Source organism: Lipotes vexillifer, unplaced genomic scaffold (assembly GCF_000442215.2).
Source record: "Lipotes vexillifer unplaced genomic scaffold, Lipotes_vexillifer_v1.1 scaffold557, whole genome shotgun sequence".
NCBI classification, from domain to species: domain Eukaryota; kingdom Metazoa; phylum Chordata; class Mammalia; order Artiodactyla; family Lipotidae; genus Lipotes; species Lipotes vexillifer.
The window spans coordinates 499,881-524,475 of record NW_006789913.1 but is presented as its reverse complement, the minus strand read 5'-3'; the positions used below and the strand labels follow the sequence as shown (position 1 = coordinate 524,475).

At 39.9% G+C, this 24,595-nt stretch overlaps 1 protein-coding gene across 2 annotated transcripts in view; it reads left to right on the top strand.

Annotated features, from left to right (window-relative positions):
* Window positions 1–24,595, top strand: part of RNF121 (ring finger protein 121) — a 90,029-nt gene that overhangs the window by 48,107 nt on the left and 17,327 nt on the right. For both annotated transcript variants that reach the window (XM_007463029.1, XM_007463030.1), the window contains 2 exons: window positions 20,162–20,316; window positions 23,374–23,481. In XM_007463029.1, coding sequence (XP_007463091.1) covers window positions 20,162–20,316; window positions 23,374–23,481 — 263 coding nt within the window. The remainder of the gene's footprint in view (window positions 1–20,161; window positions 20,317–23,373; window positions 23,482–24,595) is intronic.

The window sequence follows — 24,595 nt, the reverse complement described above, 5'->3', positions numbered from 1 at the left end:
CGGCATGTGGGATCTTCCCGGACCAGGGCACAAACCCGTGTCCTCTGCATTGGCAGGCGGACTGTCAACCACTGTGCCACCAGGGAAGCCCCATTCATTAATCTTTAATAGGAATGTAATGAGGCCAGTTGTAAGGAACACGCACAGCCGTCTCATTACTTTATTGCCACACCCTGTAAACATTATGCTGAACTACATTGGTGAGAGGACATGCTAACATTATAGCATATCTTACACTGAGAAACTTAAACTCATATCTTTAGAAAATTGGAAGAAGAAATCTGTAGAGTCCTGCTTTATGCTGCTCTTATACAGTAATGATCTATATTGCTTTTGTTAAAACTTTTATTAACTTGTATACAATGAATGTTTTTACTGCTTTGATTAAAGTACTAACTTTGGAGGAAGAAAAATTGCCCAAGATGCCTGTATATAATGGCATCTCCTGTCCTTTTTCAAGCTTGTCAGAAGTTGGAGCTGTTTGCCTTGCAGCAGTAAATACAGTGGAGTTAGACCATCTGGCTTGATTAGCCAGCCCTCATGCTTCCTGGCTATATGACTTTATACCTCTCTGAGCCTCAGTTCTTATTTCTAAATTGGGGTAATAATATCTATCTCCTGGGTTATGAAGATTATATAAAATTGCATGGCAAAGTGTTTTGTAAACTCTAAAGCTAATGTTAGTGACTTTGTTCCTCCTACTCCTAAGAGACAAGTCTCAAGACATAAAAATATCTTCAGGTACTATTTTATGTGGAAGTGGAATAGATTTTATTTTTATTGAGGACAATTTCACATAACAAAATTCACAGTTTTAACTGTTTTAAAGTGTATAATTCACTGGCTTTTAGCACATCCCCGTTGTTGTACAACCATGGCTACTATTTAGTTCTAGAATGTTTTTGTTACGCCAAAGGAAACCCCATACCCATTAAGCAATCACTTCCCATTTCCCCCTCCCAGCACACCCTGGCAACCACTAATCCGCTTTCTATGTATTTGCCTATTCTGTATATTCATATAAATAGAATCATATAATATGTGGCCTTTTGTGCTTGGCTTCTTTCACTTAGCATAATGTTTCCAAAGTTCTTTCATATTGTAGTATCTATCAGTATTTCATTCCTCTTATGGTTGTGTAATATTCCATTGTGTGGATATGCTACATTTTGTTTATCCATTCATTAGTTGGTGGACACTTGAGTTTCCACCTTTGGGCTATTTTGTTTTGTTTTTTATTTATTAATTAATTTTATTTATTTTTGGCTGCATTGGGTCTTCGTTGCTGCGTGTGGCTTTCTCTAGTTGCGGTGAGCAGGGGCTACTCTTCGTTGCGGTGTACAGGCTTCTCATTGCAGTGGCTTCTCTCGTTGCAGAGCAGGGGCTCCAGGGCACGCGGGCTTCAGTAGTTGTGACACATGAGCTCAGTAGCTGTGGCTCGCGGGCCCTAGAGTACAGGCTCAGTAGTTGTGGCGCACGGGCTTAGTTGCTCCGCCACATGTGGGATCTTCCCTGACCAGGGATAAGAACCCCTGTCCGCTGCCTTGGCAGGTGGATTCTTAACCACTGTGCCACCAGGGAAGCCTTGGGCTATTTTGAATAGTGTTGCTATGAACATTCATTGTAAGTTTTTATTTGAACACCTATTTTCAGTTCTTGTGTACATCCTGGAGTGGATTTGCTGAGTCATATGTAACTCTATGTTTAACTTTTTGAGGAACTGCCAAATGGTTTTCTATGGCAGCTACAGGATTTTACATTCTAACTCACAATATATTGGGTTCCAATTTCTCCACATTCTCTCCAACACTTGTTATTTTTCTTTTTCTTTTCCTTCCTTCCTCCCTCCCTCCCTGCCTGCCTTCCTTCCTTCCTTTTTTTTTTTTTTTTTTTTTTGTATTATAGCCACCCTAGTGGGCATAAAGTGGGATTTCATTGTGGTTTGATTTGTATTTCCCTAATGGTGTTGAGCATCTTTTGATGTTTTGGGTTTTGTTTTGTTGTTGGTGGTTTGTTGTTGTTGTTGTTGGCCACACTGCAGCATGTGGGATCTTAGCTCCCTGACCAGGGATTGAACCCATACCCCCTGCAATGGAAGCACGGAGTCTTACCACTCGACCGTCAGGAAGTCCTCTTTTGATGTTTTTATTGGCTATTTGTATATCTCTTTTGGAGAAATGTCTATTCAAGTTCTTTACCCATTTTTTAATTGGATTTTTGTGTTTTTTTTTTTTTTTTTTTTTTTTTTTTTTTTTGGATGTTCTGTGCAGCTTTTGGGATCTTAGTTCCCTGACTAGGGATTGACCCTGGGCCACGACAGTGAAAGTGCCAAATCCTAACCACTGGATCGCCAGGGAACTCCCAGATTTTTGACTTTTTGTTGTTGAATTGTAGAAATTCTTTGTATAGTCTGGATACTACACCATCGTTAGGTAATGATTTACGAATATTTTCTCCTGTTCTGTGGGTTGCCTTTTCACTTTCTTGATAGTAGTATCCTTTCATGCATAAACATTTTTAAGTTTGGTGAATCCAATTTTTTTTGAATTTATTTAACATATAACATTGTGTAAATTTAAGGTGTGTAATGTTAATTTGCTACATTTATATATTATAGCATGATTGCCATTGTAGTGATATTTAGCACCTCTATCACATTACATAATTATTCTTTCTTTTTAGTGTGGTTGGAATAACTAAGTTCTAGTCTGTTAGCAAGTTTGATCATTAAAGTTCAATATCATTGTCCATATTCGTTATCCTGTGCATTAGATCTCTATGGCTTATTTACTACTATGGCTTATTTACTACTAGTTGCAAGTTTGTACTGTTAAACCTATTTTTTTCTTTTGTTGCTTATGCTTTTAATGTCATGTTTAAGAATCCATTGATAAATCCAAGATTATTAAGATTTACCCCTGTGTTTTCTTCGAAGAGTTTTATACTTTTAGCTCTTAGGATTTAGGTCTTTTATCCATTTTGAGTTAATTTTTTGTAAGTGGTGTGAGATAAGGATCTAACTTTATTTTTTTGAGTGTGGATATCCAGTTGTCCTAGCACCATTTATTAAAGAGACTTCTTCCTCCATTTAATGGTCTTATTAGCACTCTTGTCAAAAATCAATTGACCATAGATGTATGCACTTATTTTTGTACTTTCAGTTATATTCCATTGAACTATAGATCTATACTAATGCCAGTATCACACTTTGGATTACCATAGCAATGTAGAAGTTCTGAAATTAGGAATCATGAGTCCTCTGTACTTGTTCCTTTTCAAGATTGCTTTGACTATTCTAGATCCCTTGCAATTCCCTATTAATTTTAAGATCAGTTTTTCCATTTCTGCAAAAAAAGGCACTTGTGATTTTGATAAGGATTGCTCTGAATCTATAGATCATTTGAGGGAGTATTACCGTGTTAGCAATATCAATCTTCCCATTCCATGAACTTTCATGAGCATTAATTGTCTTTTCATTTATTTCAGTCTTCTTTAATTTCTTTCATTAATGTTTTGTAGTTTCCAATGTACAAGTCCCATACCTCCTTGGTCAAATTTATTCCTCAGTATTTTATTCTTTTTGATGTTATTGTGAATGGAATTACTTTCTTAATTTCCTTTTTGGATTGTTCATTGTTAATATATAGAAATAAAACTGATTTTTGTGTATTGATTTTGTGTTTTGCAACTTTGCTGAATTTGTTTATTAACCAATAGGTTTTTTTGTGTAGATTCTTTAGGGTTTTCTTTATATAAATCATGTCCTCTGTTTTGCTTCTTTTTTTCCAATTGGATGCCTTTTATTTCTTTTCTTGCATAATTGCTCTGGCTAAAACTTCCAGTACAATGTTAAATAATAGTAGTGAGATGGGCATCCTTGTCTTTTTCCTGATCTTAGGGGAGAAGCTTTCAGTCTTTAATCTTTAAGTATGTTAGCTGTGGATATTTCATAAATGCCCTTTATCATGTTGAGGAAATTCCCTTCTATTCCTAGTTTGTGTGTTTATCATTGAATGGGTGTTGAATTTCTCAAATGCTTTTTCTGCATCAATTGAGGTGATCATGTGGTGCATCCCTGGGATAAATCTTATGTGGTCACGGTGTGTAATCCTTTTAATATGCTGCTAGATTTGGTTTTGCTAGTATTTTGTTGAGGATTTTTGCCTCTGCATTCATAACAGATTGGTTTGTACTTTTCTTGTCATATATTTGTCTTGCGTTGGTATCAGGATAATGGGGCCTCATAGATGAATTAGGAAGTGTTACTTTTCTGTTTTTTGAGGAATGGAATTTTGGTGTAGTATAAAAAGCCTTGAAGTGGGAGTCACTTGATCTAAGATCTATTTCTAGCATCACTGCTAATTAGCAATGGACCTTGGGCAAATTACTTATTCCCTCTTAGCCTTGCCTCATTCTCATGTTTCATCTTTAAAGTGAGGGTTTAAGACTAGATGATTGCTAATGTCTCTTCAAACTTTAAAATAGTTTTTCATTACTGTATTTCTGTTTAACTCCAAAGGCCCAAATTAAAGCTAAGGAATGAGAGTTTTAAGAATGCAGATTTTGGCTAAGTATTATAAAGAAATTTTCAACAGTGAGGGCTGTTCCACAGTGGAATGAACTGTCTTAGAAGGGAATGCTCTTCCCATTACAACTATGTTTTATTAGGGGCTAGACAACCCCGTCAGGGATGTTGTGGAGCAGATTTTTGTGAGTTTTATGGAGTGGTTGGCTGGACTTCTAAGTACTCCCTCTAAGCTCTAAAATCTGTATCATCAAATTACCAAGAGAGGCGAAGGCCTGTCTCTTTTTTTTTTTTTTTTTTTTTTTCTTTTGCGGTACTCGGGCCTCTCACTGCTGTGGCCCCTCCCGTTGTGGAGCACAGGCTCCGGACTCACAGGCTCAGCAGCCATGGCTCACGGGCCCAGCTGCTCCGCGGCATGTGGGACCTTCCCAGACCGGGGCACGAACCCGTGTCCCCTGAATCGGCAGGCGGACTCTCAACCACTGCGCCACCAGGGAAGCCCATCGTTGTGTTTTTGTTTTGTTTTTGTTCTCATTACAAGTGTTATACATGTTATAAAAAATTCAGAAGTGCCCAGAGAGAATCACTGTTAAACATTTGTTACACTTGCAGATTTTTTTTCTATGCATATGTTAATATTTATAAATTTTTAGATATTTATGACATCCATTAGGCTCTGCAACATTTTCCACCTAATATAGGCATACCTCAGAGATATCATGGGTTTGGTTCCAGACCATTGCAATAAAGTGAATATGCAATAAAGTAAGTCACACAAAATTTTTGGTTTCTCAGGGCATATAAAAGTTATAATTACACTGTACTGTAGTGTGTTAAGTATGCAATAGTGTTATGTCTAAAAAAACAATGTACATACCTTAATTTAAAAATACTTTATTGCTGAAAAATGCTATCATCTGAGCCTTCATTGAGTCAATCTTTTTGTTGGTGGAGGGTGTTGCCTAGATGCTGATGGCTGCTGACTGATCAGGCTGGTGGTTGCTGAAGTTTGGAACAGCTGTGGCAATTTCTTAAAATAACACAACAGTGAAGTTTGCTGTATCAATTGTCCTTTTACAAATGATTTCTCTGCAGCACCCAGTGCTGTTTGATAGCATTTTGCCTACAGGAGAACTTCTTTTAAAATTGGAGTCAATCCTCTTAAACCCTGCCTTAGCAACTTAAGTTTATGTATTATTCTAAATCCTTTGTTGTCATTTCAACAGTCTTCACAGCATCTTTATCAGGAGTGGATTCCATCTCAGGAAACTACTTTCTTTGCTCATGTGTAAGAAGCAGCTCTTAAGCTGTTAAAGTTTTATCATGAGATTGCAGCAATTCAGTCACATATTCAGACTCTACTTCTAGTTCTCTTGCTATTTCTACCACTTCTGCAGTTACTTCCTCCACTAAAGTCTTTAACCCCTCAAATTCATCCACAAGGGTTGGAATACATTTCTTCCAAATTCCTGTTCATGTCGCTATTCTGACTTCTTTCCAGTGAATTGTAAATGTTCTTAATAGCATCTAGTATGGTGAATCCTTTCCAGAAGGTTTTCAGTTTTCTTTGCCCAGATCCAAACAAGGAATCAATATCTGTGGCAGCTGTAGTTTTACAAAATGTATTTCTTAAATAACAGGACTTGAAAGTTGAAGTTACTCCTTGATGCATGGGCTGCAGAATGGATGTTGTGTTAGCTGGCATGAAAACAACATTAATCTCATTGTACATTTCCATCAGAGCTCTTGGTTGATCAGGTGCATTGTCAGTGAGCAGTAATATTTTGAAAGGACTCTTTTTTTTCCTGAGCAGTAGGACTCAATAGTGGGCTTAAAATAATTCAGTAAACCATGTTGTAAACTGATGGGCTGTCATCCAGGCTTTGTTGTTCCACTTATGGAGCACAGGCAGAGTAGATTTAACATAATTTTTAAGGGCCCTAGGATTTTGGGAATGGTAAATGAGCATTGGCTTCAACTTAAAGTCACCAGGTGCATTATCCCCTAAAGAGAGAGTCATTTTGTCCTTTGAAGCCAGACACTGACTTCTCCTGTCTGAAAGTCATAGATGTCATCTGCTTAAAAATCTGTTGTTTAGTGTAGCTACTTTGATTCATCATCTTAGCTAGATCTGCTGGGTAACTTGCTGCAGCTTCTTCATCCACAATTGTTTTTTCACCTTTGCAATTTTATGTTGAGGAGATGGCTTCTTTCCTTAAACCTTATGAACCAACTTCTGCTAGCTTTAAACTTTTCTTCTGCAGCTTCCTCACCTCTCTCAGCCTTCAGAGAATTGCTCTGGATTAGGTTTTGGCTTAAGGGAAAGTTGTGGCTGGTTTGATCTTTTATCTAACCACTGAAACTTTCTTCATATCAGCAGTCAGGCTGTTTTGCTTTCTTATCATTCATGTGTTCACTGGAGTAGCACTTTTAATTTCCTTCAAGAACTTTTCCTTTGCATTCACAACATGGGTTAGCTGGCACAAGAAGCCTAGCTTTCGGCCTGTCTCAGCTTTCAGCATGCGTACTCACTGAGCTTAATCATTTCTAGCTTTTGATTTAAAATGAGAGATGTGTGACTCTTCCTTTCACTTGAACACTTAGAGGTCATTGTAGGATTATTAATTGGTCTAATTTCAATATTGTGTGTCAGAGGGAATAGGGAAGCCCAGGGAAAGGGAGAGAGATGGGGAATAGCTGGTCAGTGGAGCAGTCAGAACATACACAGCGTTTGTTAAGTTTGTTGTCTTATATGGCCTAGTTTGTGGTGCCCCAAAACAATTACAATAGTGACATCAAAGATCACTGATCACCGATCACCATAACAAATATAATAATAATGAAAAAGTTCGAAATATTGTGAGAATTACCAAAATGTGACACAGAGACATGAACTGTTGGAAAAATGGCGCTGATAGATGTGTTCAACTCAGGGTTGCCACAAGCCTTCAGTTTGTAAAAAACTGCAGTATCTGCAAAGTGCAATAAAGCCAAATATAATAAAACAAGGTATGCCTGTACTGGCTCTCAGATATACAAGCCATATTAGTTTATATGTCTATCCGTATTAGTATGTGTGCCATCCTTTTAAACTACTAAAGCATAGTATTCTTTTAAATTGGTTTTTTAAAATTTAACTTATGTCTATTAATAGACGTGTTAATTAACAGTTTATCTCAGTTGCAACAGTGGTTCAGTAAACTTTTTACATATATAATTTGCATAGCTGGGCCAGTGTTTCTGGAGAATGAATTCCTAGAAATGGAATTGCCTGGTCAAGTGGAATTGCCATTTAATCATTAATGGATCTTGTCAAATTGCCCTTCAAAAAAGTCATAGCAGGGCTTCCCTGGTGGCACAGTGGTTGAGAGTCCGCCTGCCAATGCAGGGGACATGGGTTTGTGCCCCGGTCCGGGAAGATCCCACATGCCGTGGAGCGGCTGGGCCCGTGAGCCATGGCCGCTGAGCCTGTGCATCCAGAGCCTGTGCTCCGCAACGGGAGAGGCCACAACAGTGAGACGCCCGCGTACCGAAAAAAAAAAAAAAAAAAAAAAGTCATAGTTTATAATCCCACCAAGAGGTGTTAAACAGTGCTATTACCCAGTGTTAAAGAGAGTATAGAGAATCCTCAGTATTTTTCATCTTTGTCAGTCTAATAGGGTGAAAATACCTAATTTAAAAGTCAAGTAGGGCTTCCCTGGTGGTGCAGTGGTTGGGAGTCTGCCTGCCAATGCAGGGGACACGGGTTCGAGCCCTGGTCCAGGAGGATCCCACATGCAGCAGAGCAGCTGGGCCTGTGCGCCATAGCTGCTGAGCCTACGCTCTAGAGCCCACGAACCACAACTGCTGAGGCCTGTGTGCCTGGAGCCCGTGCTCCGCATCGGGAGAAGCCATCGCAGTGAGAGGCCCGGGCACCGCAACAAAGAGTAGCCCCCCCTCGCTGCAACTAGAGAAAGCCCATGCTCAGTGGCAAAGACTCAACACAGCCAAACGAAAAATAATAAATAAATTAAATAAATAAATTATAAAAAAAATAAAAGTCAAGTAGTTCTGGCACTTCCCTGGCAGTCCAGTGGTTAAGACCCGCACTTCCACTTCCGGAGGCACGGGTTTGATCTCTGGTTGGGGAACTAAGGTCCCACAAGCTGCAGCGTGGCCAAAACAAACAAGTCAAGAAGTTCTGTAAGGTTTAAAAAGCAAAACATATCAGTCCTCTGCCTTCCTCTATCCATCCCTGATTATTATTTCAGTGGCAACCACTTTAAACTTTTTTTAGTTGTTTTCTGATCCTAACCTCTATATTTTTAAATAACATGATTACACATACACTCACACACACACACACACATATACACACACACATATATATATATATAATTTTCCTTTTGTCTTTCTACCATGGAAGGTGGTAATTATCTTATACTGCTACACTATACCCATCACATACACACTTTTCCTCCTGGTTTTTAGTTAAATAAATATTTCCTATTTACATTATTGTGACATATAAATGTTATTCACAGTTGAACCACTTGGTGTATTTGGTCATATTTTCTTTCCTTGCTTAGGATTCTTTTGGAATGTTTCTTATTGATTTATAACAGCTCTTTGTATATTATGAATACCTTTTGTCATACGTGTTGCAGTTATCTTTCCTCAGATTGCTATCTGATTTTATTTGTAGAATTGGTACAGAAATTTTTGTAGACTAGATTTATGAACCACCCTGTGGGCTGAGGATTCTGTTATTTGCTGTTCCGTTTGGATGGCCCATTTGGTATTCCTTGTTTTCCATCCTGGTGCATCTGAAGTTCTTCTCCCTGCCTAAACAGATTTTAGGTACTTGCTGTAACTGCAAGTTTTTAGTTCTTGAGGGACCCCCTCACCTTGAAATTCAAATCTGCTCTAGGCTGACGATGGGCTTCAGGGAGGAGAAGCAGAGCAGAAATATAGTTGGGCCATCACTAAAGTATGAACTTCACTATTGCATAAACATAATTAATAACACCAGCTACCGTTTATTGAGTACTTCATAATGTGCCAAGTATTTTGCTCTGAGGTGGGTAATTTTATCTTTGTCATTGTATGGATCAAGAAACTAAAGCTCAAAGAGATTACTGAGCCCCACTCAACCAATGATTAGCAGAGTCAGGATTCATGTCCAGTCCCTCTGACTCCTATGCTCTCCTTCACTCTTCCCTGATGTCTGTTTGTTTGTTTGTTCAATTAGCAAATAGTCTTTGATCCTTTTTAGCCCCGTGCTAGGGCAGTAGTCAGTTAATATTGTTTCATGGAGAAATCACTTTGAAAAAGAGTTTATAAAGTTGGATATTCACATTCCCTATGATCCAGGAGTTTAATTCCTAGATATATGCCAAGAGAAAAGTTTGCACATGCATCCCAGGAGGGAGGATGTACCAGAATTTTCCTATCAGCACTATTTGTAATAGCAAAAACTTGAAAATGACCCAATACCCATATATAGGTGAGTGGATAGGTTAGTTGCGATATATTTTCACAATGGATATAACTTATAAAATAATACATATATAAGTATATGGAATAACACAAAAATAATTAACTATAGTTACAAATCATGGTAAGGATGAATCTTAGCAATATAATATTGAGTGAAAAAAGTCCCAGAAGAGTACTTATAACTTTATACCTTTTATAGAAAGCTAAAAACAATGAAAACTAAACAATGTTTTAGAAATATGTATGTGAGTGATAAGATCATATTTTAAAAAGCAAGGGAATGATAAAATCAAGATTCAGGATAAGGCTGATGTTGGATGGAGAACTGGAGGATAGGATAGAGAAGAAAAGGACGTAGCTAAATATAAGTAAGTTTAGGTGTTCCAGTTCTTATGTTGGATGGTGGGTTCAATATTTGTTATATAATTAAAAAATAATTAACTTGAAAAGGAAAGAAATCCTGTCACTGCTTCACATAAATGAACCTTTGGGACATTATGCTAAGTGAAATGAGCCGGTCATTAAAAGACAAATACTTCCACTTATATGAGGTACCTAGAGTAGTCAGATTCATACAGAGAGAATGTAGAATGGTGGTTGCCAAGGGCTGGGGGTGGGTGGGATTGGGAAGTTGTTGTTTAATGGGTACAGAGTTTCAGATTTGGCAAGATGAAAAAGTTCTGGAGATCTGTTGCGTAGCTGTGTGAATGTACTTACCGCTATTGAACTCTACACTTTTAAAAATGGTTAAGATGGTAAATTTTATGTGGTTTTTTTTTTAACCACAATTAAATTTTTTTTGGCCATGTTGCACAGCTTGTGGGATCTTAGTTCCCCAACCAGGGAATTGAACCCAGGCCACGGCCGTGAAAGCTCTGAGTCCTAACCACTGGACCACCAGGGAACTCCCAAAAATAATTTTAAAAAATTAAAACAAAAGTGGTCTATGCATAGACTAACGATGAGAATATTCATTAACCAGAGATTCTGATTAATTTTTTTTCTCTACTAGAAGTTCAAAAATAAAGGCAAGAAAGAAAGCAGTTCCCAAGACAGGGACCTTACCAGATATTAAGACATACTATAAAGAACAGACAAATAGACCAGTGGAAGAGAGTGAAGATCTGAGATAAATCCTTGTATAATGGGAACTTAATATACACTAAAGATGTAATCACCAATCAGTGAAGAAAATAATCATTGTTAAGTAGATTGTGTTGAGAAAACTGGCTCGCCATATAGAGAAAAATTAAAACTAAATTCCTATATAACACTGCATACAAAAGGGAACTAAAGATAGATTAAAGATCTAATTATGAAAGTCAAAATTATGAAGTTAATGAAAAATGTATAGGCTAATAAGATAAAGATTTGATAAATTTGATTATATTAAGATTAAGGATTTTTGTTGGATAAAGGATACTATAGGCAAAGTTAGCTGATAACAGAATGAGAGATTAATAATGATTAAAACTGACAATAGATTAGTATCTAGACTATATGAAGTAACTCCTACAAATCAACAAAGGAAAGACAGCAGTTCCAATAGAAAAATGGGCAAAGAATATGAATGGGCAGTTTACAGGAGAGGAAATCCAGAAGTCCATCAAGCCTGAGAAGAGATGCTCAAAGTCATTAGTAGTTAGAGAAATGAACATTAAAACAGCAATGAATTATCAATTTATTTCATTGGCTAGAAACTAGAAAGCCAGATATTTCCAAGTATTGGCATGGATCAGAGGCTGTAGGACCCCCCATGCATTCTTTGTGGCTGTGAAGCCTGTTGCAGGCATTGTGGAGAGCAGCATGGCACTGTTCAATCAGATGGAATATATACATGTCTTGTGACATATCCTAACAGGATATATGAGAGGGTGTTCATTTAAATGTTAAGTCTGGCAGTTAATTGAAGAGTTGTGGGCAATCTAGATACCTGTCTCTGAGTAAATAGGCAAAATGTGGATGCATATCATGACACTGTGTACCCATAACAACTTGTGGACCTTAAAAGCATAGTACGGAGTGGAAAAAGTAACAAACTGAAAGATACACAACACAGTGCCAATTAAATCAAAAATATACATATTAAACACATTAGAATGTCTGTGGAGTGAGGAATGGGAATAAAAAAGAACCAAAACAAAACAACTCCCACAAGAATGTTGTGTAAAGGAGAGGCACTGGGTTTGTTGTTGAGTAGTAGAAATATGAGCTGTTTGAGATTAGCTGTCAGAGCTTTCCAAAAAATGCTTCTTATGGCATGCCAAGAAATGATGGAATTAATTGATAAGGCTGTGTTTCTCTCAAACTGAATGAAATTTTCTGTTCTTCACTAGTGCTGGTTGGTGGCCCAGCCTTCCATTGGGCACCCATGACCGCTAAGTAGAAAAACACTAGCTCTGTTCTCCTAGACCAGGTTTCTCAGTAGGGAGACTATTAACATATTGGCCAAATGATTCTTTATTTTTTCGGGGGGCTATCCTGCATATTGTAGGATGTTTAGCAGTAGCAGCAGCCCTGGCCTCTACCCACCAGATGGCTGGTAACATCCCTCCCCAAATTGTGACAACCAAAAATGTCCCCAGACATTGCCAGATGTCCCCTGGGGAGAAAATTCACTCCCAGTGAGAAACACTGTCCTAGACTCTAGGACCTAGAGCAGCATGGATGTTGCCAGCCATGAGATTGATTATGAGCAAGTATGCCAACCTACTGGTTTCACTGTGAAAAGTATCAAACTTCTCTCTGTAATTTAGGAGTTCAAAGAAAAGAAACTTCACTTTAAAAGAAGAGAAACTTAGTCTAAATTGTTGGGAACAAGTGATCTTATGGTTTTCTGTATTTAAGTTTCAGGTACTGTTCTTTTCAGCAACAATAGTAATAATACCTTAAACTGCTTACAGTTTTGAATTTGTTGATTTAAAAAAAAATACTTTTCTCATCTGTTCTCTCTTTGGAACCTCACAACAAATAGCTTTATAAGATAGGATAGGGATTTGTCTCCATTTTTCAGATTAGTAAACCAAAGTGCAGAATCCTGAAGTGATTTATCAGGAGCACGTGACCTTTAAATTTACGTCTGGAGAGCCAGATGTAAAATCTGGTTCTTGGTTAAGTGCTCTTTTCCATAGAGTACTCAACCATTTTTTGAGGTTTCCAAAAGCTTCAGGAAATTGTTGTCAGTTCTGCCATGGTCATTTCTGTTTTTAACTCCCCTGATTTTTCCTTTAATAATTTTTGCCCAAGTCCTTTTCTTGGATTTCAGGTAGTTTCACAACCACCTCCCTTTGCTCTACATTGTCTTGCCTCCTCAGGGTTTCCCCCCAACTTAGTGACTGATGCTGGGAGGCAGAACTTGGGAGACAGAAGATCTGGATTGGCAGCCTAGCCCAGGCCACACTTGCTGTTTGGCTTCTCTGTAGCTAAGTTTTCATCATCTATTCAGAGAATCTAATCTTACTTGCTCCTTAGCTCCCTCAGGGATGTTAGGGGAAGGAGTAAGTTTATGCCTGGAAAAGTATCCTATTTTTAAAGATCTCCAAGGAGGAGCTTTCATCATGTCTGTCTGTTACCAAATATAGTATCTTTTCAGACTCCTGTCCCCTGAACTGCTGTTTCCTCCTGGAATGGATGAGTGGCAAAATCTCCCACCTGGAAATCTTTAAAGTGCTATAGATTTTTCTCAGACTAAGACATTAAGAGGGTTACTAGAATGTGGCTAGAGAATGCTAAGATGGTAAAGGGCTGTAATCCACTTCTTATGAGAAAGGAAAACTTTTCTCCTCAGAATATAATAAAAACTCCTAAGTGTGATCAGCCTCCTCTGAGCCTTGCCTACCTCTTTAGGCTCATTTCTCACACCTCCCTCGGGTACTAGTTGTACTCTCTCAGGTATACCATGTCCCTGCATCATGATACCTTTCTCCACCTGCACCTATTGGACCATCAGGACGGAGATGGTAGGTTGCTTTCTTCAGGAAGCCTTCCTTGATTCTTCCACGTTGAGTGAAGCACCTCTACTCTACTTTCTTGGCCACCAGGGCCTACTCCATTGTAGCACTTATCATTCTGGATTATAGTTATTTGTTTCTCCTCAGTAGACTTCTCCTTCTTGAGACGGTTTTGTATTTTATCTTTGAATTCCCCAGTCCTTAGCCTGGTGTCCAGTAAATGTTTATTAAATGACTGCTTGAGTGACTCTTGCCTGGAGAGGAGAAGACCTGGAAAAAAAAGACATAAAATTAGGAGAGTAAGCATAAGAAATAGGGAGTAAATTTACTCTGTGCTTCTCTGAAGGACAAGAGTTTGACCCAGAGGCAGAAGGGGGAGGCAAAGGCAGATTTTTTTCAGGTCAGCATCAGGAAAGAACTATCTAGTGCATTTGTTATCATTGGAATGCCTGCTTCATGTGGTAAGGTTGACCATTTGCCAGGGGTGTGGTAGGAGGTAATTGCTAACCAAGTTTCTGCCCTGTAGAATATTCCAGCAATACATGGGGTCTTACCAGGTCACAGAAACTGTGCTATTATATCTGCTTGCTGGGCCTCTGGATGATCTTCAGATAATAGCCATGCCTTCCTGTAGTTTTGTCCAGGCCTAATACGCCAGTGCCTTCAGCTCTTCCTTATGTGATTTGGTTTCCAAACCCTTTGTAATCCTGGCTGCTCCATTGTGGTCATGCTTATTCATCACTGTTCTTTCTGCATTGTGGTCCTAAGACCTGATCTCAGGGCCCAAGTTTGCTTTGACAGAGCAGAGAATGGTAGAGGTGCTGCCTCCTTCATTCTGGGTTTATTCTTAGTTAAACAGTGTAGTGTTGCCTTGGCTTTTTTGGTAATGGCCCTGTTGGCGTATATTCCCTGGCAAGTTGTAGTCAGGTGAAACCCCTAGATCTGTTTCACATGAGCTGCTGTTAAGCCACTCCTTCCCCAACCTATACTTGGGTAGTTGGTGAGGTTTCATCATAAGGTTTTGGTTCTTCATTTCAGCTTATCAGGTCACAGCATTTTAGAGCTAGAAGAACTCTAGGAATGAGCTTTATTCATTTTGGATCTTGTTTCTGTTTCCAATGTTCACTGCCTTGCTCCTCTCTGCTTCCCAAGCTTTGTACTATATTCACAGTGTGGTAAGTAGATCCTTTGTATTTTCATCCAAATCATTCATGAAAATATTGACCAGAGCTGTAGAGCATATCCCAGACACCTTCCAATTGATCTCTGTCCATTTATCAGCATTTTTTTCACGCTGATTGAAGCTGTGAGTCTCTGACTTTGTTCAGCTACCTGGGCTCGTCGTTTTCGTTTCACCCTCAGTATTCCTCTTCAGCCAAGCACGGTGGGTGGCCCTGCCCCCATAACGTAGGAAGATACAGAAGTGATGAGAATGCCGGAAGTCGGAAGTGCCAAGCATTAGCGCACTGACAGGGGAGCTGGTGCCCAGAGAAGGATGTGATCTGAGAGCTCTTTTTTGACTTTTCGTGAATTAGTTTCTGAGATGAAAGAAATCTAAAACAAAGACAGTCCATTTAAATTGGGCTAGCTCTTACTGTTAGCATCTAACATCATCATCTCAACTGTGTAGCCTTGTGGAGAGAGAAGTGGGATGTTGTTATTCTTATCTTCCAGATCAGAGAAGCTGGGATTGTTCCTCAGCAAATGTTTGCTGAATGAATCAGTGAGTGTTTCAGGCTAGTCTTCACTTCAGCTTCATATTTTCAGATTCAGGGAGAGAAGAATGAGTGGCTTTCACACACACACACACATTCACGCGCACATGCACGCGCACACGCCATAATGAAGCCTCCTTCAGAACCAGAGCTCTGCCATTTCCAGTCAGTCTCCCCTTGACAGCTCCTGACCACACTGCTACATCTCTCCTCTGAACTCCCATAGCAGTGCTTGATGCTTTGCATGGCTGCCCAATTCATGCATTTATGTCTCATCACCCCAAATTCTGGAAGAGAAGTTGGGGCCACGGCTTCCCATTATTTTGTGCCTTTCACAGCATCAAGTACAGGCACTTGGTTGAGCAAACTATCGAACCAAATGTGTCACCACCAGGTGGCACCAGAGTTCCTGCTATTCTGAGAATCTTGAGTAACTTTCAGCCTTATTGCCAAGCTAGCCATTAAAAATGCCTTCCTTAATGAGGAAGCTTCAATTTATTTATTAAGCAGAATGCCAATAAATACTACAGTAGACACAAGTAAATTAACCAGGCAAAATTGTAACTTACCATTTTCCCCATTGTGTTCACCCAGCCCCTCTGCCTGCTGCTTGTCAGGCACTGAGCTCTCACCCCAGCAGCTGCTTTCCAGGCCTTGAAGAGAATCTGACTTTCAAGCCTCCCTGGCACAGAGTGTCTCGATACCTGAAAATGGCTTCAAATCCTTGGTTTGGGTTTTTGGATCATTTATTTTTCCTGGAAAGGACAAATTAAACATTATAAAGAAATTGCTATAATACCACCTTTAATATGTTGATTATTTTGGTTATCTCATTGCAATCTTTGCTCCCTTATATATGTGGCTTTATTAATTTTTGATCATGTGAAGCCATAATAAGAGCTCTCATTTACTTAATGCTTACCGTGCAACTATGCTTGTTGTTTTATATACATTGCTGCTATTGAAATATAAGAGCTATTATATTGAATCCTTAAATTATATTTATTATATTACTTATATTGAATGCTTGCCTTGTTGGGTACTGTTCTAAAAGTTTTCCATGCATTAACTCCCATGACCTATACAGCCTGATGAGAGTAGGTACTGTTTACCTCATTTACAGTTCAGAAAACAGGCTGTCAGAGTTAAGTGACTTGCCTAAGGTAACACAGTAAATAACCATATTGGGATTCATATCTAGAACTCTTTAATTCTAAAATCGCTGTTCTTTTCACTATATTATTGCATTCTGCTTTGTTCATTTGCTCTTTAATGATTTCTGTTTGTACTTCTTCTTTAGAAAGGATGTAAGGATTCATAGAATCGTTAAAATATGGGTTTGATCTATGTTATTCTCCTGCTGCTAGACTGTTAGCTCCTTGAGGACAGGGGCAAACTAGAGGTCATGTTTATTTATTTCTGCATTCCTCTTCTCATGAAGTGCAAAGTAAGTACTTGGATGAATGAGTGAAGGCTGCCTTCACTCTCCCAGGGAGTCTGAGATACAGAGCTGCTTAACAGAACCTTAGCGTGCTAGATCTTGAAGGAGTTTGAAAATCAAGTCAAACCCTTCCTTTAAGGAGGAAGGCCCTCTTTAGGGTTACCTACTGAGTTGGAGGCAGAACAGAACTAGAATCCAGGTTTGCTGGGCTTCTACTGGGCCATCTGGTTTCAAAGAGCCTAATCCTGTCCCTAAATCTCCTTCCTTCCTTCCCTTTCCTACCCACCCCCCTCCTCTCTTATCTTTCATGTGTAAGTTGAGTAGCTTTACACCTTTAAAGTTTCAAGCCTGAACGTTACAAAATGAGGCAAACTTTTCCATTCATTTTACACCGATGCCCAGACTTAATCCTAATTATGTCTTTGTTCAACCCAGAATAGAATCCAGGTCCTCTGCCTCTCAACCACACCCAAAATATGCAGAGCTGCAGCTCACATAGGGAAAATTATCTTGACTGGATTCCCCCCCAAGAACATGCTATTGGTGACTGATGGGGAGTGGGAAAGAGGCTATTAGGGCAGGCTGGTGGTTTTTATGTAACAGCCAAGTTTTTGGAAAACCTCAAAGGAGATAGGAATTCCTGTTCTTTCTCAGAGCGGACACGTGACCAGGCCATGTGATTTAATTCTTCTCTAGTTTCTGGGCCTACTGTTTTGTAAACACCCCCATGAGCCTGTTAAAGCAAACAATGTGAAGGCTAAAGACCCTGTAGCCCTTCTTTCCATACTCACCTTCATCTACCCCCCTTTTAGTGTCACGATTCTGGTTGCCTTATCCCCTAGTTTAAATAATCTGCAGTTGTTTGTTGTGATGTTTTTTCCTGGTCTTCAAGTATCTCCTAGAATGTTACCTGGAACATTATTTGGGTAGCCGTTAGTACATCCTGTTGCTTTTCACACTTTTTTTTTGTAAGGCCGGAATATTTTAGAATGCTTCATTCAGAGTCAACTGCAGGTTGCTGTACAGTGGCATTGGTACTGAGGCTACATTGTTCGCTGACCAGTGAGCACACAGCGCTGGAAGCTCTAAAGCAAAGTGGCTGCTCACCATTCTCTTCCACTGTCTCTCTCTTTTTTTTTAATATGTAAAATAACACTAAAAAACTGACGCTTTTTCTTGCCACAGAGCAGTCTATGAGAGAGTAGTAGCTACAGACAGCTTAACACTAAAAAGATGCTTTAAGCTGCACTATCCAGTGTTGTAACCACCAGTCCCATGTGGCAGCTGAACACTGGAAATGTGACTGGTCTCTTTTGAGATATACTGCAAATATAAAATAAACATCGGATTTTAAAGCCATAGTACAAAAAAAAAGGTAAAATATTTCATAGATAGTTTTATATTGACTACATGTTGAAACGGTAATATTTTAGATATATTGGGTTAAATAAAATATATTATTAAAATTAAGATCATCTGTTTCTTTTTACTTTTTTTTTAACATAGCTACTAGAAAACTTATTTTTTTTTTATAGTGGCTTTACCAGTTTATATTCCCACCAACAGTGTAGTAGGGTTTCCTTTTCTCCACACCCTCTCCATCATTTATTTCTTTTTTAACTTTATTTATTTATTTTTATACAGCAGGTTCTTATTAGTTATCTATTTTATACATATTAGTGTATATATGTCAATCTCCCAATTCATCCCACCACGACTCCTCGCCTCCTCCCTGCTTTCCCCCCTAGAAAACTTAAACTTACATATGAGACTCACATTATATTTGGACTGGGCAGCGCTAGTCTAGAAATCCCCAAGAGTAAATAGTTTCTCAAAAGTTTTCTCATCTGCGTACCAAAAAAAAAAAAAGTTTTCTCTTCTGTGGAACTTTAGGAAACTAGCTAATATTTTCCTCTCTATAGCCACCCCCCCTTTTTTAAAAAAAAATATTCTTTCATTTCATTTAATGATACCAAGAAGAAAGCCTCTATTAAGTGCTAATTATCTGTTTTTACACCTGCTATTCACCTGAGAAGAGTGACATCTAGTAAAAATTGGGTGGTTCGGGGAGGGAGTTAGGAGACATTGGGGAGCAGAAGACTCGTGATTGGTCCAAACTTCTGACTTAGAATTGTTTTATACATTTGGAACTCTGTAGCTAACAAGTCTGAGGTAAAGCTATGAAGGAGGGAAAGTAAAATAGATGCTCTTTAAAACAAAAGTGCTTCCCTCTAGCGTTCTAGTCTTGCTTTCCCCTCATTTATCTAAATTCACTGAGGATCTGTCATGGACCAGACAATTTCCTAGCACAGAGGAATCAGATGAGTGTGGCCTTGTCACTGCTCTCAAGGAGGTTAAAGTAAGCTAGAGAACGAATTCGAATCCAGTCTCATACTCTAGGTAAGCACTGTAATGATGGTAGAAAAGAAAATGCGTTTGGAGCAATAGGAAGTCATGATTTATTCTGCCTAGAAGGGAGACTGAAGGCTTTGTGTGTCTTGGATGTGATACCCTCAGGCCAAAAGACAGATGGGAAGGATATTTTGCCCTGAGGGGAACAACCTGACTACAGGCATAGGGAATGGTAGAAGGTGGTCCTTGAAATAGTAGTTTGGGGCTCCATTGTGGGGGATTTGACTGCCTGTCTAAGGATGTTGAATCTTATTCTGTAGACTGGGGACCCTTAGAAGGTTCTAAGCAGGGGGATGACATACTTCAAGACTGTGTGCTCCTGGGCAGGATAGATTGGAGGGGAGACACTGAATGCAAGGAGACTTAACAAAGAGGTCATAGTCAGCCAGGTGGGGGGTAGCAAGGGCTCAAATGTAAAGGAAAGAATATGTACAATAAACAGTCGGGTGGGGAGGTAAAAGGTTGGTGTCAAGCACGGTCCCAGATTTCTAACTTGGGTCACTAGGAGGTGCCTTTATCCAAAATTGGAAATGTAGGAGAGGATCAGGCTAAAATGGATCACAAAAGATGCGCTCTGGATTTGCAGATAGAGCTGCAGAGGGAGCTGGCTAGAGCTGAAGTGCTTGTGTTTGTGTTTCAGATGGTGACCCTCTTTCAGATGTGGGTTGTTCCCCTCTATTTCACAGTGAAGCTGCACTGGTGGAGGTTCCTAGTGATCTGGATCTTGTTCTCTGCCGTCACAGCCTTTGTCACCTTCCGAGCCACCCGAAAACCACTAGTACAGACAACCCCAAGGTGAGAATTTAGGAGTGGGTAGTGGGAAGGAGCTAGGCTTCCTGAACTAACGGGTTGGGATGCACGGGAGGCGGGTGGGTTAGACTGAAAAAAATCTCAGTTTTTGTCTGCCAAGATTACTTGGCACAAAGCCCCACCAAAACGAGCTGATTGGGAGACCTCCTGCCCCATTCACAGAATAAAAACCTCCAATTCTTTCACTATAGCTTACCTTACAGTTTACATCAAGGTCTGTTATATTAAAAGCTAACGAAATAAGTAAGCAAATCCTCGTCATTGTGGTCTCATTATAACTGTCATTTTCTTCTGTAACCTCTTCTCTGATCTCTAAATTAGATTTTCTATCACATTCTCTCCTAGTGCCCTGTAGTTTTCCTTCATAAAACTTATCGTAGTTTATAACTAAATATTATTTTGAGTGTCTGTCTCCCCCACTAAACTAACTATGAGATCAGGAACCACATCCATTTTGTCAACTGTATATCCAGGCCCTACCACGGGGTCTGGCACATAGTAGCCTATTCTCTGAATTTTTGTTGAATGAATGAATCTCAGCAAATTTACAATTTTCCAGCAAACAATACTTCCTTTTTTGGTCACAAAGCAGCCCCTGCCTGTATACATCTTTTTTCTTTTTTAATTAATTAATTAATTAATTAATTTTTGGCTACATTGTGTCTTCACTGCGGCACGCGGGCTTTCTGTAGTTGCGGCGAGTGGGGGCTACTCTTTGTTGCGGTGTGTGGGCGTCTCATTGCGGTGGCTTCTCGTTGCGGAGCATGGGCTCTAGGCACGCGGGCTTCAGTAGTTGCGGCGCGTGGGCTCTAGAGCGCAAGCTCAGTAGTTGTGGTGCACGGGCTTAGTTGCTCAGCGGCATGTGGGATCTTCCTGGACCAGGGCTGAAACGCTTGTCCCCTGCATTGGCAGGCAGATGCTTAACCACTGCTCCACCAGGGAAGTCCCCTGTATAATTCTTTGTATTTCCAAATGCATTTCTCATTTGATCCTCCCAACCAGCTTGTGAGGTCATTTAATATCTATACTTGACAGAAAAAGAAAAAAAATGTTATCATTTATTCATTCATTCATTCAACAAGCACCTGCTATGTGTCAGGCCCTGTGCTGAGCACTGGGGATACAGAGCTGGAAAAGACATGGTCCCTGTCCTCAAGGAGTACTTGGTTTAATGGAGGAAATGGACAAGAAAGCAGCTGTTTTAGTGCAGTTGGTAAGTACTGTGAGACACGTGTGTACAGGTTCAGGGGAGCCTAAGAGAAGAACCGGCCAGCCTCAAGAGTTGTGACTATCCGATCCAAAGTTTTCCAAGTTGCAACTTGCTCTTTTTCCCATGCCTCTTATGTTCCACTTTACTACAAGCCTTTCTTTGGCTTTCTGAGTTTCATTCTACAAAGTAAAATTTATCTGCAAGTTGAGGTCAGTGGTCTAGAAGCCCCTCTCTGGCTGTGGTAGTTTACATTAAAAGCCAGTATAGAATATACGGACTCTGGAGCCAGATGGATATGGATTGGAAACCCCAGACCTGCCAGTTGTTAATTATATGACCCCTATGACTGCACGTTTCTCAGCCTTGAATTCTTTATCCCTAAAAATGTGATAATAATTGCTACCTCTGATAATAATTGCTACCTCATATAGGGTAATATGAAGAAAAAGTATAATAAAGCATGTTAAGAGTCATCGAGTAACATTTTCAACATCTAGCTAAAATGACTGAAAATGTGTCTATAACATGGGAGGTTTTTGATAACAGTAACAACTAGCATTCGATAGTGCTTTACAATTTCAAAGTACTTTCATAAACACCCACATTTATTCATGCAGCATTTACTGAGCGTGTATTATATACACCAGGAAATTATATACACTATGTACAATCCAGTGAGAAAGGTAGCAGGGGGTTCCTGTTTTAGAAATAACTAAACTTGTCTCAGGTTGATATGACTTATCTGGGGTTGCCCAGCTATTAAACCTCACTTAATCCAGGTTCCACCTAAAATGCCACATCCTTTCCACTGTGTCTCAGTCCCATCTGATCAGTACAAACCCTGGATAATGGAGCTGTCTGTGGTCTTTGAGGGCAGACACTGCAAGATGTTCAGGTCCCTCCGCCAGCCTGAGAAGCCATCGCCCTTTGTTTAGCCACAGCAGGGAGGCCCTAGCAGGGACCTTGAGCATTCTCCCTGAGGCCCAGCAGGGTTGGCAGTAACCTACTCAGCTCTCAGGAGCCAGGCAGATTGCTAAGTTACTCCTTAGCTCTCCTCACAGGTAGAACAGTGGCTCCTGATATCAAGGACCTACCTCCATAACATTTAAAAGGCTCTGGTACATTCTGGGAACCATCTTTCCTCTCTGATCCTAGTTGCAGTCAATCAACCAGATTCCACACTGCTTTTCATTGGATCCTAGGGAGCATGGCTCCTCCTTCAGGAGCATCACACAGCCCCATTCTACCGCACCCCGCCCGCATCACGCACACACATCCAATTCAAGGGTATTCGTTGAGTGCCTCCTTCCTTATCCCTTCTCCTTCAGGAAAAAAAATAAATTCAGAAGCAAACTCATTAGATATATTTCATTTTGTTGTTAGCCTATGGGTAGGAGTGAAGCAGTATTCACATTAACCATGCCCAGTTACAAAAGCCTGTAGCTAATTCTGCCTCTTATTCATCTTCCCTTGAATCCTCTTTCCTGATAAGAATACCTGTTTCCTTCTGAGCATAGCTGTAGTTACCTCATCCAACTAACCTGAATTTGAGATGACATACTTGTCTGAGGTCAGCTGTGTACTTTCTTTGTTTGAGGTTGAAACTTCTCTTTTCTTCCCTTTGTCTGAGATCAGGAAAATACAAAGCACTAGCTCCCTGGTATGTGGAGGTGTTTCTGCAATTGAGGGAGTGACCAGCCTTGCTCAATAAAAGTCCTAAGCAAAGAGCCTGATGTCCCCATTGATGTGAGAGTAAGGGATTCTGGTGGTCCAGAGGGCTCTTAGGCCAGTCTTTCTGTGTCAGCTTTACTAATTTTTTCTCCTTTCTCCAGGTTGGTTTATAAGTGGTTCCTGCTGATCTATAAAATCAGCTATGCCACTGGCATCATTGGCTACATGGCTGTCATGTTTACCCTCTTTGGTCTTAACTTGTTATTCAAGTGAGTACCCTTTGCTTTTGTTTTTGCTAGTGTTTGGGGAGGAGGGACTGGTGAGATGTACCTTTGTTCCTGGGACAGGTCCTGAGTATGAACAACGAGAACATGGCACCTAGGATAGGAGACTTGGCTTTGGAGGATGGGAGGATGGGTGGGCCTTCCATGATTTGTGCTGGCAAAGAGAAAGGAATGTCGGGGTAATAGAGAGTTAGAGTCTCAAATCATTGGTTGTACTTTCCAAGAATTTATATTTTAGTGGGAAAGTATAATAACAAAAGTAAGCATAATAATGATTATAGCCAGTTACTCATAACTCCATCACCCCAACAGAACCATTTTCCTTTTCCATGTGTGTATTGTTTACTGTAACATCCACTCTACCTGAGTGGTCTTATGTTCAAGGAGAGTAGGAGTTGGCAAACTACATCCTGTGGGCCAAGTTGGCCTACCTTCTGTTTTTATAAAATAAAAATATTTTACTGGAACACTCATATTCATTTGTTTACACATTGTCTATGGCTGTTTTTGCAGTAAAACAGCAGAGTTGGATAATTGTGGCACAAATATATGGGCCACAAAACCTAAAATACTTACAATCTGGACCTTTACAGAAAAAGTTTGCCGACCCTGGAGTAGACAGTTGAACTCATGGGACACAGCTGGCCACACCTGGCAACAGATCCAGCTAGAAAGATACAAGACAGGAAATAGCAGGGCAGCGTCTGCAGGAGTCCTCACAATAGTCCCAGGGCTGAAATATGAGGGAGTGAGACCACACAGATGAGTGTGGGAGCCAGCCAGGCCCAGAAGCCCCACTTCTCCAAGGAACACATCAGGTTTAAAACTCTCCCGGTCCAGATGCAGTGTTCTGATCACAGGTCAGGTTTAACATATAAGCATTGCTACTTTGTGACACAGCTGACATTCCACCTTTAAGAGATTTCTCAGGAAACAGAGTTAACCTGTGGACTTTTAAGTCCTGCTCCATTGTTGGTCACGTAGGTTGTTTTTTCAGTGCAGCACTGTCACAGATAACATTGCAGAGTTGCTTCCTAAGGTACATGACCAGGAGTGGAATTCTGGCTGTTGCTTCATATTGTCATAAGCTTTCCAGAAG